The 17,037-nt window shown below is 36.5% G+C and overlaps 5 protein-coding genes across 7 annotated transcripts; 2 read left to right on the top strand and 3 right to left on the bottom strand.

Moving 5' to 3' along the window:
* Positions 1-342: 342 nt before the first annotated feature.
* Positions 343-3,222, top strand: Arl1 (ADP ribosylation factor-like 1). Its single transcript, XM_043412658.1, has 5 exons — positions 343-553; positions 714-813; positions 1,326-1,442; positions 1,809-1,920; positions 2,253-3,222. Exons 1-5 carry the CDS (start codon positions 550-552, stop codon positions 2,460-2,462), a joined length of 543 nt encoding a protein of 180 aa, XP_043268593.1. The 5' UTR covers positions 343-549; the 3' UTR covers positions 2,463-3,222.
* On the bottom strand, positions 1,952-9,024 carry DNApol-delta (DNA polymerase delta). Of its 2 annotated transcripts, XM_043412640.1 has the most exons (15): positions 8,859-9,024; positions 8,666-8,762; positions 8,488-8,529; positions 7,735-7,846; positions 7,179-7,351; positions 6,830-7,089; positions 6,529-6,737; positions 6,280-6,446; positions 5,945-6,190; positions 5,562-5,864; positions 4,963-5,433; positions 4,423-4,829; positions 3,610-4,263; positions 3,373-3,515; positions 1,952-2,357 (listed from the first exon to the last, which is right to left on the bottom strand). In XM_043412640.1, the coding sequence occupies exons 1-14, from the start codon at positions 8,912-8,914 to the stop codon at positions 3,419-3,421; spliced, it is 3,294 nt and encodes a 1,097-aa protein (XP_043268575.1). In that variant the 5' UTR covers positions 8,915-9,024; the 3' UTR covers positions 1,952-2,357; positions 3,373-3,418. The 2 variants fall into 2 exon arrangements, with proteins under 2 accessions (XP_043268575.1, XP_043268576.1); XM_043412641.1 differs by lacking the exon at positions 8,488-8,529.
* A 212-nt stretch (positions 9,025-9,236) lies between these two features.
* LOC122406871 (uncharacterized) lies at positions 9,237-10,327 on the bottom strand. Its single transcript, XM_043412659.1, has 5 exons — positions 10,134-10,327; positions 9,913-10,050; positions 9,706-9,825; positions 9,526-9,605; positions 9,237-9,401 (listed from the first exon to the last, which is right to left on the bottom strand). The coding sequence occupies exons 1-5, from the start codon at positions 10,186-10,188 to the stop codon at positions 9,264-9,266; spliced, it is 531 nt and encodes a 176-aa protein (XP_043268594.1). The 5' UTR covers positions 10,189-10,327; the 3' UTR covers positions 9,237-9,263.
* A 96-nt stretch (positions 10,328-10,423) lies between these two features.
* On the bottom strand, positions 10,424-12,715 carry scf (Calumenin scf). Its single transcript, XM_043412653.1, has 4 exons — positions 12,297-12,715; positions 11,380-11,947; positions 11,061-11,176; positions 10,424-10,968 (listed from the first exon to the last, which is right to left on the bottom strand). The coding sequence occupies exons 1-4, from the start codon at positions 12,399-12,401 to the stop codon at positions 10,780-10,782; spliced, it is 978 nt and encodes a 325-aa protein (XP_043268588.1). The 5' UTR covers positions 12,402-12,715; the 3' UTR covers positions 10,424-10,779.
* A 277-nt stretch (positions 12,716-12,992) lies between these two features.
* On the top strand, positions 12,993-16,723 carry Tsp2A (tetraspanin 2A). 2 transcript variants are annotated; one of them, XM_043412657.1, is made up of 6 exons: positions 12,993-13,050; positions 13,932-14,094; positions 14,460-14,657; positions 14,781-14,957; positions 15,609-15,794; positions 16,415-16,723. In XM_043412657.1, exons 2-6 carry the CDS (start codon positions 13,999-14,001, stop codon positions 16,490-16,492), a joined length of 735 nt encoding a protein of 244 aa, XP_043268592.1. In that variant the 5' UTR covers positions 12,993-13,050; positions 13,932-13,998; the 3' UTR covers positions 16,493-16,723. The 2 variants fall into 2 exon arrangements, with proteins under 2 accessions (XP_043268592.1, XP_043268591.1); XM_043412656.1 differs by having other exon boundaries at positions 13,040-13,054.
* Positions 16,724-17,037: the final 314 nt, after the last annotated feature.

The raw sequence follows: 17,037 nt of genomic DNA, 5'->3' as shown, positions 1-17,037 counted from the left end.
TTCTATATACGGATATCCGACAAACTTTTTATCCATAAAATTCGTGTTGTATTATTTTGATTGACTGTTTGAAAATTTGTGCTCTTCCAGAAAAACATTAATTCAATATTCTTTTTTGAATATATTCCATTCTAACAAATTATATTTCAGAATAAAAATAAATATATGTAGATTTTTTTCACCTTGCATTTGATCCTGCGTGACTTCATTTTGCAGCTCTTCGATCATGCAACAAAAATATAAAAAATGTTCAGATGAATTGAGTTCTTTCCGACTAACTTCACTGCAATGGAAGTGGAGAAAAAGTGGAGCTGAATGTCACTCTAGCCGTTTTGAGAGTACAACGGTAGAATATAAACACGTCAAACTTCACACGAACGGTATCAGTGGCGCGGACAGTCGGCAACAATTTTATATCGTTGTTGGATTATTCGCGAATTACGAGGGGGTGTGTGCACCCCTAAAACTGGTAGTTGCTTTACAACCGAAGATCTATTCGTCATACGAATTTACGATTATATGTGCCGGAGATTTTAATAACCACAAAAAATGGGTAAGTTTCGTTTGACATCGGGTGTACGCTTGTTTTTTTGGCCTACGTATCTTCAAAAAGTGTCACGACTCGTTGGCAGGTCGCTCTTACCGTAAATACGAACGATTTTCCAACGAAAACCAGAAATGATATCGATATTTTTATTCCAATTGTATTACAGGTGGGTTGCTCAGTTATTTTCGCAACTTAATTGGTAATCGGGAAATGCGAATCCTTATTCTAGGTCTCGATGGTGCTGGTAAAACGACTATTTTATACAGGTACGAGTTCAATTATTTTCCTCTACTCAATTCCTCATCTTAATTTTAGATTTGTCGAAAGTTATTTTTCAAATTGTACGACGTCGTGAAAATATTCTTTCAACATTCGTGACTTCCCAATGATAACTCTGATCTTATCTGTAGCAGCACTGCTGAATTCAAAAATATTTTTTTTTATGATTGTGCTGTTTTGGTTAATGACCATCTGATAGAGATAAACCTAGAGAAAAGCATTAAAGAAATCGTTCTATGGATCTCAAATTTTTTGAACATTCGATGCTTGCATTGAAAATACATAAATATATTTGTGAGATTTTTTATACCATTTAACAGAAATTAATTTATCAATCCAACTTCTGGTCTTTTCTTGCTCCAAAAAACACCAAGTATGTTTGAGAATTTTCAATGCCGGTTTCACTATAGCTCCATTCGTTTACACGATACCGCCATGCCTAAATTAGAGCCGCAGATATATGTCCTCGTATATATTTTTCATTTTATATTGATATCAGGTTGCAGGTTGGTGAAGTTGTCACAACAATACCTACTATAGGATTCAATGTTGAACAAGTTACATACAAGAATCTCAAATTCCAAGTTTGGGATCTTGGTGGACAAACCAGCATACGGTAAGGAAAACAAAACTCAATTATTATATTGAAAATCATAATTTTATGAGCGATTGTGTCAATTATCCATTATTCGCTCAGGTTTACCATTTGTCTTTCATCAGAGAGTTAGATCTGATGGCTCTTGGCTTGAAATACTAGGCAAATGCATGAGATGCTCACCTGCAATTGAATGTGTTAATAAATTAGTATTAGTCAATTCGAATAAATCTGTGTTGTAAGAAACTACGTGAAATGTTGTACGAGTTCGTGCGAGTATTCATTGGGGAATCCAAAATATGAAAATACTTCAAAATTTGGATCTGTATGCAGATTTTTTTTAGTGAAACAACACTAAACAGCTATACACATTTTTTTCAATTTCAGACCTTATTGGAGATGTTACTATTCCAATACAGACGCAATAATTTACGTGGTCGATTCAGCAGATAAGGATAGGATAGGAATATCGAAAGACGAACTATTGTATATGTTGCGGGTAAGTCAAAATAATCTACCAAACTTGAAAATATTATTGAAAATATTATTTATTGGAAATCACAATGACGAACACAAATGATTATACTAATATATAATCGGAAACATTCGATCCAAATTTTTTGAAAACACAATGCGGTTGTTGTCTCTATGTTTCAAAAATGAATGTTTACAACGCGGATAAAATAAAAAAAAAAAAACATTTTTCACAAGTAGTGAGTGGGCAGAACATACGTTGATGATTTTGTGAATACAAAAATAAAATGCAAAAGAAGTATTTTCGTTGTTCTAAAACGATAAAAAAAAATGAATACCGAATGGAAACATTTACAGGAGGACGAGCTTCAAGGGGCGATTCTAGTAGTGCTGGCGAACAAACAAGACATGGCGGGTTGTCTGAGCGTTGCAGAGGTTCATCAAGCTCTCGGTCTGGATGCCCTGAAAAACAGAACGTTCCAAATATTCAAGACATCAGCGACGAAGGGCGAAGGCTTAGACCAAGCGATGGATTGGCTTTCGAACGCGTTGCAAAGTAGAAAATGATGGGAAGCTGTTCATTAAAAGCTCATCGGGTCCGTTAAGTTCGAGCTTTTTACGATATAAGAAATATCCGACAAGACGATTGTCAGATTATTCCCGATCGAACGCTCGTTTCACAAAGTAAAAAGAAAAATAAAACCACGACGCATGAGGATAGAGTCGGGCACCAAATTTGCTCGGCTTCTGATAATTATTTATTATGATCGTAAAAATAATAAAAAAAAAAGAATTTGTTTCAGTGGGTTATTCAGGACTCGATAAAATAAATGACGTATCGCGTTGCGTGAGCGGGAATCTCCTGCGACCTATTTTCTGTTACGCTGCCACGAAGGATTTCTTGAGCGGAATAAACTTTTGACACTTCCATGTCTTTATGTTTGACCATTTGAAACATTCGTATTTTGTACATTCGAAAAATTACTCGAATTCCGTCATTACGTCTTTTCGCTTAATCAGTTGATCAGTAAAAAACAAAAACTGCGTAATCTGACGAGATATCGCCACGGGAATCAAGCCACTGCGGAGTGTTATTAACGCGGTACGCAAATCGGGGACAGTGATTTATAATGTAGGATTAAAACTGTGTGGTTATGCTGACAAGCCAAATGAGTGGAGAGATGGGAGTAAAGTCGCGTCATTAGTGTACTCTAACGTAATCAAACATCTTATGGCAACAAAAAAGTAGGTTTTGATATCCATTCTATCGACTGTATCGAAAATCCACAGAGGCACTATTTCATAATAAACGTTATTATTAAACGAACACTTGTCTTGTATTGAAAACTTTATAAAATGATAACCATCTTCTCACTGGTGTGGAAGGAATTGATTAAACAAATGTTCGATAAAGGACACGAATAGTGCTGTTGAGACATTTATGTTTAATTGAAAATGAAACCTATTCCTCCATTACCTGCGTTAATTTGACAAAGAGAATCGATGCAATTGTTTGACACTTGCTACCAGTCCGGAATTCCGAATCTCTCGATCCTTTTTGTTTGCGTATCCAGCTCCATTTGGACTTTTTTCCTCATATAGAAAATTGGGCAATCACGGCTGTGAAAATAAAATTTGAAAGTGAAATAGCCGTCGATTTTTCAACTGTTTATACAAAAAAATCTTATTCTCAAATAAGGTCCTTGGAACTCACCTCGTGCATAGAACTTCTTGATGAAGACTTCCCTGACATCTTTGGCACTCGGTCCACAATCTACAAAACTTTTCTTCCAGTTTCCGCCCCGTAGCCAATTCTTTTTGGTAAAACTCAACTTCCTTCGTTTCGCAGAACTTACAGAGCGCCATTTTTTCACGATCCGCCGACAAAACTGCGCGACATCCAATGCAAGCTTCTTTTTTGCGTGTGAAAGCTGCGAGAGCCCCGACCCTCGATGTAACTACAGTCTTTGTGCGCGTGTGTTCTCCCTTGAGCAAAAGAGACTCGGCTCTGTCACCGAGAATCGGTTCAAATATTCGAACCAGAGGTTTCGACAACTGATTCTCCAAATAATACGTCGTATCGATAGGAATGTTGTTTTCTAGAACGTAAATCGGATCCTCGGCTTTCATGTAAGCCGGTGTGCCTTTGGTCGCGCTTATGAAAACGTACGGTACACGGTCACCGAGTTTAGGCGCTGTCCCGGCGTCACGTTTCTTCATTTTTGCTGCCAGCTCAACGTGAGCCTGTTTCGCTGTGTAATCCGTTTTTGTCAATTCTTTCGTTATGACCAACTGCGATATGTCAACTTTGTTGCAAAGCAAATCGCTGATTATTTGCTTAGCGTAGTTCAAAGCATCCTCCGGGTTTCTGCGAATCATTGAATTACGAAATTCTGTCAAAACCATCGAAAACTGTTGCGTTCAGACTTTTATTTTTAATATTTCAACTTGCAAAAATGTTGAATTATTTCTAGGAAAGTTGCTGATCTTTGGTTATTTTTTTTATCAACGTATTGTAATTTCTTACCGATCGATGAGTAGTTTTTTCAAGCACGTATTCATCATATTTGCAACCAAAGGACAATTGTCCCTCCGCACAGTTTCCAATCCCTTACAATCCATTTTGTCGTATTTGTCGGGTCTCGTGAAGTAAAGTCCGGCATAACGTTTTTTGTTTATAAGAAGATAAGGAAAATAAACCTTCTCGAATTCTAGCTTTATGGGTTTGATAAATTTATCCGTTACATATTCAGCAGCTTCTCTTCCAAGTTTCATAGCTTCTTCAATTTCTTTGACTCCAAAATTCACCATCACCGAATCCGTGTCACCGTAAATTACAACCGCATTGTGCGCATAACCATTTTCACATCTGTAGTGAGTTTCCACTTCCTGTTTTGTTTTTTCTATCATCTCTCGACCGTAAGCCGTGACACTCTGTAATCATTGAATATTTAAGTTAATAAAAAGTTATTTCGTGAATATTTTTCGATTTATAAAGTTTGGTTAAATTTATTCTCGAAAAATTGATAAAACTCGGTTTCCATGTCAAAAATGTTTCAATACCTACCCCAGATATTTCCAAGCAAGGCAGTTTTCCTTGCTGAGCACCCGTGAAACCGTAAACAGAATTCGCGGAGACTTTCAAGGCGTATTGTCTACCATCGAGTACTTTTTGTTTCAGCGGATCAGTCTCTTTCTTTAATTCAGCCTTTGCCTTCTTCCTCGCTGACAATAAATTTTCCAGAATTTCTGGCAAAAGACCTTTACACAGGGACGCTTTGGCGAAATATGAGTTCGATGGAGTCACGGTGTATTGATCAGGCTGAAGATTGTATTGTTTTACGGTTTTTGGGCCGAGCAAAGACGTGTAACAGATGTTGTGAGCCATTATGATACTCGGGTATAGAGAACTGAAATCCAACGTAGCGATGGGATCTTTGTAGAAACCTCTTTTGGGCTCAAGAACCGTTGCGCCATCGAACTGTTCATCACTACCCTGACCGGTATGCACGGGTATCAAATAATCTTTTTCTTTCGTCTGCAAACGAAAAAAAATAAATCCAATTGAAAGCATTAGTTACGATTTCTCAAAGCACGGCTCGCATTTTTGCTAATTATTGAAATTTTTATTCTTTGTCTTAAATATGGAAACAGGAATATTCGTACCTTACGTAAAAGTTGTGAAACAACTTTGATTTGTTGTCCCCGAGTGAGCAAACTGGAGAGCGAGACTCCTGTGACTCTTGCCATTTCCATGTAAATAATAATGCACATGAGTTTGTCGAGCAATCGAAGTGGCAAGTACGCGTCTTTCAAACAATAAACAGCCAGGCGACGACGAGTTTGAGCGTCCCCTTTTTGCAAATCAGCGATAATACTGTGGTGAACGTCTTCTTTTTGTTCTTGAAGAAAATGATAACTTACGGCATTCAGGGTATATGATCGCAATTTGTAATCACGCACGAGAACCTAAAACAAAAATTGAAAGGATAAAACGAAAATCATCGAAATTCACGCCGTATCTTACGTTTCTGGAGAACTGAATTTACCAGTAGCAAATCGAATGGAACACGTCCCTCAAAGTTCACATATTTGTTCTCTCTCCGTCCCATCTGTTTGCTCTGAAGAACTTGATCTTTTATAACAGATTTTATATTTTTGACTCTACCGAGATAACTAAAATCCCTGACGTTAAGGTGATTAGCTCGGTTTATAAGATACGGAAAATCGAAATTGTTGATGTTGTATCCGGTGAAAATGTCAGGATCCAAATCGCGCACAAACTCGGCCCATTTCTGTACAAAATCCCAAATATCCAAAACAATTAACATACTAAGACGAAACCCGGACTTATCAATTGTTCTAGATTCAGTTTGATCTTGACCTGTAACATTAGCTGTTCAGTGCCGAAGCTCATGACTTGGCATCCAACAATCGGAGCGCAAGTATCGAGGGTAAAAATATTCCGAATAAATGGCTCTGGTTCGCCCTGTTTTATGACCATATTTGCGATTTGAATGACCGGATCATGGTTTGGTTCGGGAAATATACCTGAAAAAAAAAGTTGTTAAAAATGTGTAAATAAATAAATACAGGACCACAACTCCAAAAACCTGCTGAAGAATTTTCATACCTTTGCGACCAGCGCATTCGATATCAAAACTGAGAATCCTGAACGGCGCCACTTTGGACCATTCACCCTCAGGTGCATGTGCGATAAAAGCGTCCCAAGCGACGTCTACCTCGATTTGACATCGGGTCGTCGATTGAACGTGAAATCGCCAACTGTTGGCCGGCAACTCGATCCATGTACATCCGAGAACATTGGTATCAACCATAAATCTGAAACAGAAAATAAATACGTTACTTTGAAATGTGTCAAAAATGGAACTTTTTTTCTCGTGATACAAATGTCAGGTGATTACTGTACAAACCGTATATCAAAATCGATGTTGCTTTCGAAAGCTCGATAATCGTGATAAAAAGCTGGATATATGTTTTCTGACTCGATCAACCTTTTGGAAGGTGCGACAAGTTTTTGTAGTGCAACGGTTATCCGCAAAAATGGTGATTTCTCTGTTCCTGCGTATCCATAAACAGTCTGCTTGTATACAAGTTCTACTGCTAAAACAGCATCTTGTACATTATCGGGATTAGATCTCATGTCCTTTTTGACCGCAGTGTTAAGAGCATCCTAGTAAATTTATCGAATTAATCAATATCAGCTTTTCACCTTTGGAATTTTTTTTTTTAATATTTAAGTATCTTTTGTTGAGGGTTTACCTTGAAAGGTTTGCAATGTTCGTTAGTGAATTTTGGTGGTGCGGTTACGAAAAAATAGGGACAAAAACCATGTACGTGACAACAAACGGAGTTGCCTTCCCAAGTAACTCCGAACATTCTCATTATTGGTACTGGTCCCACGTTACTACCTGGCATCCCTGCTAGGTGGGTACCTGCAATTTTAGACCGTGTTTTTAATCATTATTCTTTTGTCTTTATTGACTCTTGACTGACAGTGAGATTCGTTTGCCAATAAAAGCAATTTATCTAAGCAGACTAATTCAATGGCATTGCAATATAAATAAATTCTAATTATTTTATCAGCTCTAAGATTGTTTCACAAAGCCTTATGTACTTTTGTTTCGGCAGTTTTCATTTCAACTGATTTTCGAAAATTCATTCAATTTTGATAACAAAACATAAATTATCATATGAAAAAAATAATTTTCCAAATTAATCATAACACTAAACCTGTTACTTGTAATAATTAAATAACATTTAAACACCATTTATTTGATATTTTTCCTTTAAGTGTGTTATTCAGATGAATATTTACCAACATAATGGTCGACTTCAATCTGTTGGAAAGTGAGAGAATTTTTGCTTGGATTTAGCGGAGGTGGTGCCGGTCGACTCCATTTTTCACAAGTGGTTTTGGATTCGGGTCCCTAAATGTAAAAAAAAGTCTTAGAAATAATTTGTCACCAGAGTGACCGGTAATGGGAGAGCATGATTTAGAGGTATTAGAAGAAATTGGATGTTAGTGAGTTAATTTTTCTGTAAATGGGATGATTGTGAGTTATTATTTATAACAGTTAACAAAGCACAGAAAAAAATCAAGCATCGTCTGTAATAAAAGTAGGAATCTGATTGAACACAGCATTGAGAAGATGGCAAGAAAACATTTTGATGGAGCGATACAATTTATATTTTTGAATATGAAGATCCATCAATTTTTGCAATACAAATGAATAGAATTGGATGTATATTACTGATAGGATTGGGAAATGTAAGTACTTCAAAAATTATATCAATTCTTGATGAAAAAAATTTTTTTTCATCATCAAGCATAATCATGAAGAAAAAACAAGAATTGGGTTGTATTATTATCCTGTCACACGACAATAGGCAGGGTAAACATGACTATGTTGCCACATCGAATATTTCAATTTAAAAAAAATTCAATGAAATTCAATAAAATTTCAATAAAAATAAGGAGACAGTTTGGTTGTGAACAAAGTTATGTAGCTCTAGATGACAACTATGAGCTAATGAATTTCTGTGGCCGTTTAAACATTTATTAACTCACTATAACAGGTTTGACACTATTTATTTGTCGACTTGTTGAAGGCTGAAAGAGAATAAGATTTGCAAAAATTTTTAGACTCAGTATCTTAAAATGCTTTATTACAGGAAGATAAAAGAATCATTAAAAAGGAACTATCGACAGGGTAGTAATATTCATCAAAGCGCTGTCACCAACTAACCTCTCCAGTAATGTGAGTTACGTTAAAATCGTCATCATCATAATCCATATCCGCAAGTTCGGCTTCGAACGTTCTTCCAAGATCATCATCATCATCCCTAGAAGATCATAAGATTTTTTGTAAAAAAAACTTTAATTAATCTTGAGGTTAAACTTGGCTCGAGTTTGTACGTGAAGAAAGTTGACCAACTCACCCGAATTTAGCCTTTTTGGCCGGGACTGGAGAAGCTGTGAAACTTCCTTTATTCATTTTGTCCGATAACTGTTGTACTTATTCCATCAATTATTGTTGAAATTTTATGAATTTTCAGTTAGCCAATATAATGCGCTTTATCTCATATCCATTTTCGTACTACTTTGTGTGAAAGATCGTGGCGGGAAAATTTTTGTTTACCGCGTTCAGAGCGCTTCATATATAACGGCGGCAAGATCTTCATAAGATGTTTTAAAGGCGGGAAGTTTAAATAGATACACCAACGATAACAATTTTCCGAAGTTTTTTTCAGTGGTAAATAAATGATTTTAAGCCTATTTATAAGAAAAAATGTCGACAGATAATACTTTTTCTGCAAATATACCCTCTCTCTCTCTCTATTTATTCAAATATTACATGAAAACATTGATATTAAAGTTAGAATTATTAACATCTTCATCGAGTGACGAGTCTTGATGGACGAGTTGCAAGGTATTCCTCTTGTGTTGGTACATGCACAAACTTCTGTTGTATACGCGTTTGCCTAACAAAATATAAATTTTCAAAATAAAAAATTTTATGAAAGAACGAAAATTCAAAAATTCCATCACTCACGACCACAACCTTGAAAAACATGATTTTTGAGTATATGTGTACAGTAAATTTACCACTTGACTGAAACATCCGGATGTCACCGCAGTCGTATTGTCCTCAATCATTTTCCCACAGAAATATGAAATAGTTTGTACTAAAAACATTTGGAAAAAATAAAAAAATAAAAATAAAACAAAATGGGCCAAAAAACGAGTTCAACTTTGATTCATCGTTAGCTATCATTGCAAGGTTACCCGCATCGTTGAAGGCGTAAGTATATTTGATGCATGTGAATCCATTTTCAAGGGGACACGATATAGCGGTTTGATTTTCATTGTACCACATGTACGTAGTATTAGGCGGAGTTCCATCAGCTGAGACAAAACAATTCAACTATTGAAACAACAGTATCCTATATTTGAAAATAGCTTAAACAAGAATACAAAGTAAGAAGAAAATACTTGTGATAACAAATGGTGTGTTGCACGGCCGAGATTGGAAGGTTGTACAGTTGGCAGCCTCAGGGTTGTCAGGACCCAAGTATCCGATCCACGTGAAGTGAAAGCAGTAGGGAAAAGCAGGATCTCTTTCCCCGATTCCTAAGTTTTCCATCAAAACGTGATGACTTTTCACACAACATTAAAACAAGAAGTAGACAAAAAATTCTCAAAAGGATTCGTACCCGAAGCTAAATGCGTTATTCCAGCGAGAAAGAGAAGCGAGCACACGAGCTTCATCTTCGTTCGGCAGGCAGTTTATCCATGACACTATATGACGATATCTCTGGCTATCTGATAGTCGACCGGGAAAGACTCATCGATATATTAATAAAAAAAAAATGTGATAAGTTTTATCAGTTTCGTATCAATCGTTCTCGGTTTATCGATACCGCCCATTGTTTGAGCATAACATTGCCTTTCATGCGTCTCGTAAAATCAACCTAGTTGCATCATTAAACCCCACTCCTTTCTCTTAAAATATATATATGCATTTTTATTTCTACATTCAATTACAATTCGTAAAAATCAGCACATGATTCGTTTTATAAAAAGACGAAACAGATCTATAGACAGTTCGAACACTAAGGGTTACATAAATATTAAAGTTTTTTTATCGATATCATCATTTGGTCATTTAAAAATAAATTTAGAGTCTGTACTAGAAAACTAAGTTGTGGTTAAGCAATTGATATAACTGTGTATTATGTGTATGAATTTTTTATAGGTCTTTTTAAGAGCGCTCATGGCAATTTGTGAATATGATTTCATGTATATGAATAATTGATCTTTCTTAAAGAGGAGAGCTCATGGGAAGTCATGAAATTTGGCTTAAAATTCATCGTGCCTCGCCAAAGCTTCGCCGAAATCGGTGGCTTGGGAACCGACGAAAATATCGTATTTTTCGAGGATCTCATCCTTGGTGAGCTTTTGATCAGCGTCACTGTCCGCCTCGTATATCAAGTGACGAGCCTCAGCTTCAGCGTGATCGAAATCAGCTGGTATTATCCAGTGTTTTACCTGTTGAAACAAAATTGCAGATCGAAATTTCATTCAAGGAATATTGAAGAGACAATGATGGAAGAAATAATACTCGTGAAAAAAATATTTACTTCTTCATGGTCCAAGAAACCGTCCTTGTTCTCGTCTCTGTAGGATGAAAATTGTTCCTTCTCGTTCTTTACCCAGTCTGGTTCTTCCTCGTCGTCGTTACCTCGGTACAAGTCACCTGTAATTTTTGCAATTGTTAATTTCAACTGTTTGAACATGTTTTCGTTCGCTTCTCAAGTTTTAAATATTACCTCCAAAAAAATGCATTATTTTATAAACTTTAAGACTGCTCAATTGTCAGGGAGATTTTGAAAAAAAATTTCAGAATGATAACAAATGTTTAATCCAATTACTAAAAAAAAAATTCAGACGTATTAATACCAATATATTCAGCCAAAGAAACTTTGCCGTCTCCATCTTTGTCTATATCCTCCATAGTTTCAAGAACAACGACATCCCTCATATGTTCAGTTTCTTCCGGATGAAGGAAAGCAGTGAATTCTTCTTTTGTCAAAGCATCATCGCCATCCTCGTCGGCAACAGACCATCGTCTGCGATCGCGCTTTAGCATAGTCGCATAAGAGTAGTTCTCGTCCTCAGGATAAATGGTATCTTCTGTGTCATTTGTGTCCATGAATCCATAAATCATAGATTTGTACTTGGACCAGGCGATTTTATCTTCGCCTTCTTGTTTGTGAGAAGTCCATTGACGATCAACGTCATCATGGATATATCTTTTATGAGTTAATTTGATCCAATTTTTAAGCTCTTCCTGAGTGACAAAAGTGTCATTATCTTTATCTATTTTATCAACAATCATTCCTAATCTTCTGGTGCTTTCCTCCGGTGTAAGTTGGTCGAATGTCCTTGCATCTTCGCCGAGAAATGCTTCATGGTCATATTCAGGGTTGTGCTCAGAATTTATGAAATGTTCTTGGGCGCTCAACTCCTTGAAGAGAAATTTCCATTAGAATCAACGATTGTTTTCAGAAATTATGCCATTCATTTTTTATTCTCCAGTTGACAGCTGAGAATTGAAATTGGTTATATGCGTAACACTGGTATAAATATTTTCGTTACAAACGGTAGTAGAGATAGAGAGAAGTCAGCATCCGCAATTGTGCTTATCCTGTGATTTTCTTGATATGACAATATAAACAAAAATAAATTCAAGAGAGGTTATGAAAGGAGAATTCTAGAGGAAAAATTGCAAAATTACTGATGAAACGATAAACATTAAAGTTATGAAAATCCCCTAGGTGAACTGTTTTTTCATCAGTGAATGTGTCGCTGTTTACCTTGTTATAAATTCTGCTTTTCGCTTCATCCTCAGGTTTTGGTATGGCTTCAGCGACGACAAATCCGCCGACAAAGAGGCACGTGACAATCGTTGAACCCAACATTTCATACGAGCTCGTCGATATTTCAATCGTGACCGAAAATAAAGTAATAAAAAGAGGTCACTGACTCGAACTTTACAGACGAGTGATAATTCCTCGAAACACTGTTGAACAAGTCAGATATCCGCGTGTCAATAACTTCCTTATGGAATAAAATAAACGAAAAAAAATAAAAAATAAAATTCGCGATCGGAATCGAGAAATTTCTAATTGCGATATCAGAAAATATATATCGAGACTCGGAGAAGCTCAGCAATAGAAACGCAGCAGCCGAAGTCTCCACATCATCAAAAAGTCGTTCTTAGTCGCGGGCCGCCGGACTCGGCCGGATTGCCGCCACACCCCCACCACGAACTCCGACGCTTTATTATCCCTAAAAGCATATATATGCATTCGTTTTTCTCTGTATATGCTCAAATCCAATGTGCAATTGGCAGTTTTAAATACATTTCAGATTACAGACACGGCTCGTGTGGTCGGGTATTTAAGCTATCATCGAGAATAATGAAGCTTTTGCCTTATGAGGAGATTGGAAAAGGACGAGGGAAATGTAGCTTAGCCTTAGTAGCTTGCGCCGACTGCGCGAGGGCGCATTACGTCCGTTGACTGTTCTGTGGCAAGTCAACCGTCGGAACGCAACGTTCGAGTATCAGTGGGTAGTGCATGCTTTTACTTTACACGTTCCTACGAAGCTCTTCTGAGTCACTTGACTCAACGAAAAAAAGATAAATCATAGCCATGTGTATAAAAGCATGTATAGTATACGACATTTGAATGGTTGACTCGAAATATGCATTTTTTTGCGTACTTCCATTAAAATATGTATATAATTAGACATCTGAGAACCATGACTTCAGAACAAAGAATACTAAACTGGCGAAAGTATTAAATTTCCGAAAGATCCAAACTTGCATTCTTGTCATATGAAATACAACAAATTGATTAACATTTGCACTGGAATAAGTTCAAAAGCACTGCAGGTTTTTAACTTATCACTCAACACACACGATTATTCACAAAACGCAGACATAAATTCCTTTATTTATTTGCGTAACCGTTCATATATTGTCCAATTTATTGAATAAGCTAAAGAAATAAAAGATATAAAAACATTATCGGAAAATAGAATTCTATGGGTTCGTCATATCTCTGAAAGCAGTTCGGAACAAGTGTGCGATACGCCATTCGTTTATATAGGTGTATGCATGCCTAGTATACACACGTATTTACATTTGGTAAAACGTGAAGAACGGGTATTAGGGAAATGAATCACTGATCGATAAACTATACATGTAAGATAATTCTTCTTTTACAACGAACGGTTGGCGCGCATCTAGGGCGTGAAACGTTATCCGATTTTATCTCATATTTGTCAGAGATAAAGAGGTGCGTAAACCGCGGACGCCCAACGCGAGAGAGTACCTGTCGCCCGTATTCACACGAAACAATCGTTGGTACTGAGTGTTCCCTGAAAAAAATAAAACACCGCACAACCGAGTGAAAGCATCATCGATTAACTCGTTTTTTATGTAGTTTTTTTTATAATTGCGGTCACTGCAGCGCGTGCTAATAAAAAGTTTATCGCGTCGCGACTTTCGAGATGGTTTTGAAGAGCCAGGGAACCGAATCGGCGCGACTCGAGCATCAAATCGGATGCATCAAATATACAATTTTTTGCCTCGATGCCGTTCTATGGGTGAGTCGTTTTTTACTGATACTTTGCCACCGCAAAATTTATACGAGGAATTTTTGTATTTATGGAGTGACAAGCCTAAAAGTAATGAAATTGTGATCATTTGAACTTTTTTTTTCGTCTTATCCACATGCGCTGTTTTAAGGGCTTTCGCACGTGACACAAGTGTGAGTCACTCGGGAACTTGGTGATAATAAGTTTAAAAAAAACTCTTTTCTGTTCAATATAATTTGGAATTTTTAAGGGTTTGATAATTCTTTGGGCTGACACAAGAAAGCAGAACAAAACGTTTCGTTCGTTCTCGACACTCGTTTGACTAGGAAGTACTTTTTCCGATCGCACAGTGATTATTTTAAAATATCCAACAGATCCTCGGAGCAGCGATGTTTGGAATGTCCATTTGGCTTTTAGTGGAGCCCGGTTTTGCCGAATGGGTTGACTCTCTGGACATATCAGAGTTTTATATAGGAATCTACGTACTCGTTGTCTCCTCCATATTCGTGATGCTTATAGCATTCATAGGGTGCGCAGCTGCTCTCATGGAACACACCATGGCTCTGTACACGGTGTGTATTTACGTAAACTCATCAGCTCGAACGACAAATTCACACGAATCATGATTTCTCCTTGAACGAGATTTTCAACTAAGAGCATTGAAACTCATCGAAAAATTAACATGACTTTTATAGCACATAGGACTCCAAGGATTGTGTTTCATCCTCGGTTTGGCCGGTTCGGCAGTTCTTCTCGATTATTCAACTTACGACAGTAAAATTCAGCCGCTAATACGAAGATCGATGTCAAATTTGATCAGTACATCTCACCAGGAAAAATCTGCTGGAATCCTCCGCATGATTCAAGAAAATGTGAGTAAAGTAAAAATATTTTAGAAACGAAATACGAATCGCTTGGAGCATTTACTTAAGGAAGTTCATCCGGTAATCGAATTAACAGAGAGATTTCGATCAAAAAAATTTGAATGCAGTAATGATTAATGAAAAAATGTTATATAAAAATTTTAAGGCCCGAGGATACTTTGCTCGTGAGAAAATATTGATGTAATTAATAAAAACTTGTTTTTTTAGACATTTCTGCCATGTTTCAATTATGCTCTTTTAAAAATATTTTTCATTAAAATTGATTTTATTATTTTTATAATTTATTAATTTATAACTTGAATGAAAATAGTCATTTAATTTAATTATAAACTGCGTTTGAACACTGATGATGACGTGAACGCGGGTGAAAAATTGTGGTGTCAATAACAGGTGTATTTTTCTTTTGACTAACTCGGTACCAGATGAACTTCCTTAATTTTGAAAAAAATAGATTGACTTCAAACTTGGTTTTGTCTAAACTCTGAAAATAATAATTCGAGGGGAGAAATGATTATTTTATAATCTGCAGCTTAATTTCAGTCAATTTCATCAATTGTTTAATTAATTTATTTATTTATTAAATTCATCAATTTCATGAAACTTATTTAAATAGTACTGAATTCACTGATTGATGATCAGATGGGATGTTGCGGTGCCGATGGTCCAATGGATTATCTCACTCTTCTGAAACCCTTGCCCACGGAGTGTCGAGACTCCGTAACCGGAAACGCATTTTTCCACGGTTGCATTGAAGAATTTACCTGGTTTTTGGAGGCAAGATCCGGTTGGCTGGCTGGAGTCGCTCTCGCACTGTGCATGTTTCACGTAAGTCATCTTATTGCTGGCCAATTAAACGGAAACTGGCCAAATTGTATCAGACGTTGATCAACGTCGTCGAACGTTTCAAAAATGATATTAATTTTTATCGCACATTTGTTTTTAACAAGAACACAAAAATGAATGAAAAATCTTTTCACCAAAATTGGAGAAGATAAAAATTCCGATTGAAAATTCAAACAAAACGAAAAAAATGTTTTCTCGGATTATTCCATAAACTCCAGCTCTTGAAAAATTGTGTACTTCCATTGAATCTTTTGCCTCCAAGCGACTCTTCCTTGCTCAAAGATCTTCATTATGATTTTACGTGAACTTTGTATATCGGATGCTGTGAACGGCCAATCGACATAAAGGACGAATCCTTTCACTCACACACACTCACACGCGTTACAAAACACCGAGAGAATTGTTCTCGGTGTGCAATTGCGTTATTATCGAAGAACGCGAAAGATTCTCACGAAAGAGTATTTAGAAAAAAAAACACTCAAGATTATTAATGTCTTCGGCAGGTCGAATCGCCTTGTATTTTTACACACACACACACACAGAATTTCTCGACACGCCTGACGTTATCTCTCTCTCTCTCTCTCATTCTCTTGAATTTTCAGGTAATCCTAGGAGTGCTCTCTTTCGTGCTGGTGCAAGCTAAGCAAAAAGAAGAGGAAGCAGCAATATTCAAGCGTTGATTCCCATCGAACGAACAAATATTTCAATCGATACGTGAATGAAAAAGTAACTTTTAAATGTTAGCGATTGTCGTAACGAACTTCGAGGCATTTAATACTTGAACCATTTTTATACGGTCTCTAATAATCTTGAGAGTAAATATCATTCACATGCAATTATCTTTCAAATATCATTCACAATTACATGATGTACCTCCATATTTATACCTCAAATAAATTATTTAATAAGTAGCACGTTTGTTCATTGACAACCACAGATGAATTAGGATCTTTGGAACACGGCAATATTTCATACTGAAATTTATTCTCGAATCTTGCTAATTTTCATTCACAGATATCGAGTTCCCAAAATTCTTGACCATTTGCGACTTGGAAATACAATTCACAGCAACTAAACAAACAGAAATTTCATTCACGACAAGTTTTTCTGGTTTCGTTATTTTTTGCATTGTTTACGGTCGCAAACGTTGCGAATGAGTAAAAACTTTGCAACGGGGACTGCATTCCGATATAAATATCCGATTGAGTGGTCAACTTATTTGACA

The sequence above is a fragment of the Venturia canescens genome, chromosome 2, assembly GCF_019457755.1.
Source record: "Venturia canescens isolate UGA chromosome 2, ASM1945775v1, whole genome shotgun sequence".
NCBI lineage: Eukaryota > Metazoa > Arthropoda > Insecta > Hymenoptera > Ichneumonidae > Venturia > Venturia canescens.
This window is presented reverse-complemented; position numbering and strand designations above follow the sequence as displayed.

Coding starts and splice junctions, on each gene's coding strand:
- Arl1 (XM_043412658.1), top strand. Junction 814..1,325: donor AAAACGACTATTTTATACAG/GTACGAGTTCAA, acceptor TATTGATATCAG/GTTGCAGGTTGGTGAAGTTG. Junction 1,443..1,808: donor GGTGGACAAACCAGCATACG/GTAAGGAAAACA, acceptor TTTCAATTTCAG/ACCTTATTGGAGATGTTACT.
- DNApol-delta (XM_043412640.1), bottom strand. CDS start 8,914: ATGAATAAAGGAAGTTTCACAGCTTCTCCAGTCCCGGCCAAAAAGGCT. Junction 8,530..8,665: donor TAACTCACATTACTGGAGAG/GTTAGTTGGTGA, acceptor ATTCTCTTTCAG/CCTTCAACAAGTCGACAAAT. Junction 3,516..3,609: donor CAAGAAGTTCTATGCACGAG/GTGAGTTCCAAG, acceptor TTATTTTCACAG/CCGTGATTGCCCAATTTTCT.
- LOC122406871 (XM_043412659.1), bottom strand. CDS start 10,188: ATGAAGCTCGTGTGCTCGCTTCTCTTTCTCGCTGGAATAACGCATTTA. Junction 9,606..9,705: donor TTACGCCTTCAACGATGCGG/GTAACCTTGCAA, acceptor AAATGTTTTTAG/TACAAACTATTTCATATTTC. Junction 9,402..9,525: donor CCGGATGTTTCAGTCAAGTG/GTAAATTTACTG, acceptor ATATTTTGTTAG/GCAAACGCGTATACAACAGA.
- scf (XM_043412653.1), bottom strand. CDS start 12,401: ATGTTGGGTTCAACGATTGTCACGTGCCTCTTTGTCGGCGGATTTGTC. Junction 11,948..12,296: donor AAAGCAGAATTTATAACAAG/GTAAACAGCGAC, acceptor TTTCTCTTCAAG/GAGTTGAGCGCCCAAGAACA. Junction 10,969..11,060: donor GTTTCTTGGACCATGAAGAA/GTAAATATTTTT, acceptor TTGTTTCAACAG/GTAAAACACTGGATAATACC.
- Tsp2A (XM_043412657.1), top strand. CDS start 13,999: ATGGTTTTGAAGAGCCAGGGAACCGAATCGGCGCGACTCGAGCATCAA. Junction 14,958..15,608: donor TCCGCATGATTCAAGAAAAT/GTGAGTAAAGTA, acceptor ATTGATGATCAG/ATGGGATGTTGCGGTGCCGA. Junction 15,795..16,414: donor TCGCACTGTGCATGTTTCAC/GTAAGTCATCTT, acceptor TTGAATTTTCAG/GTAATCCTAGGAGTGCTCTC.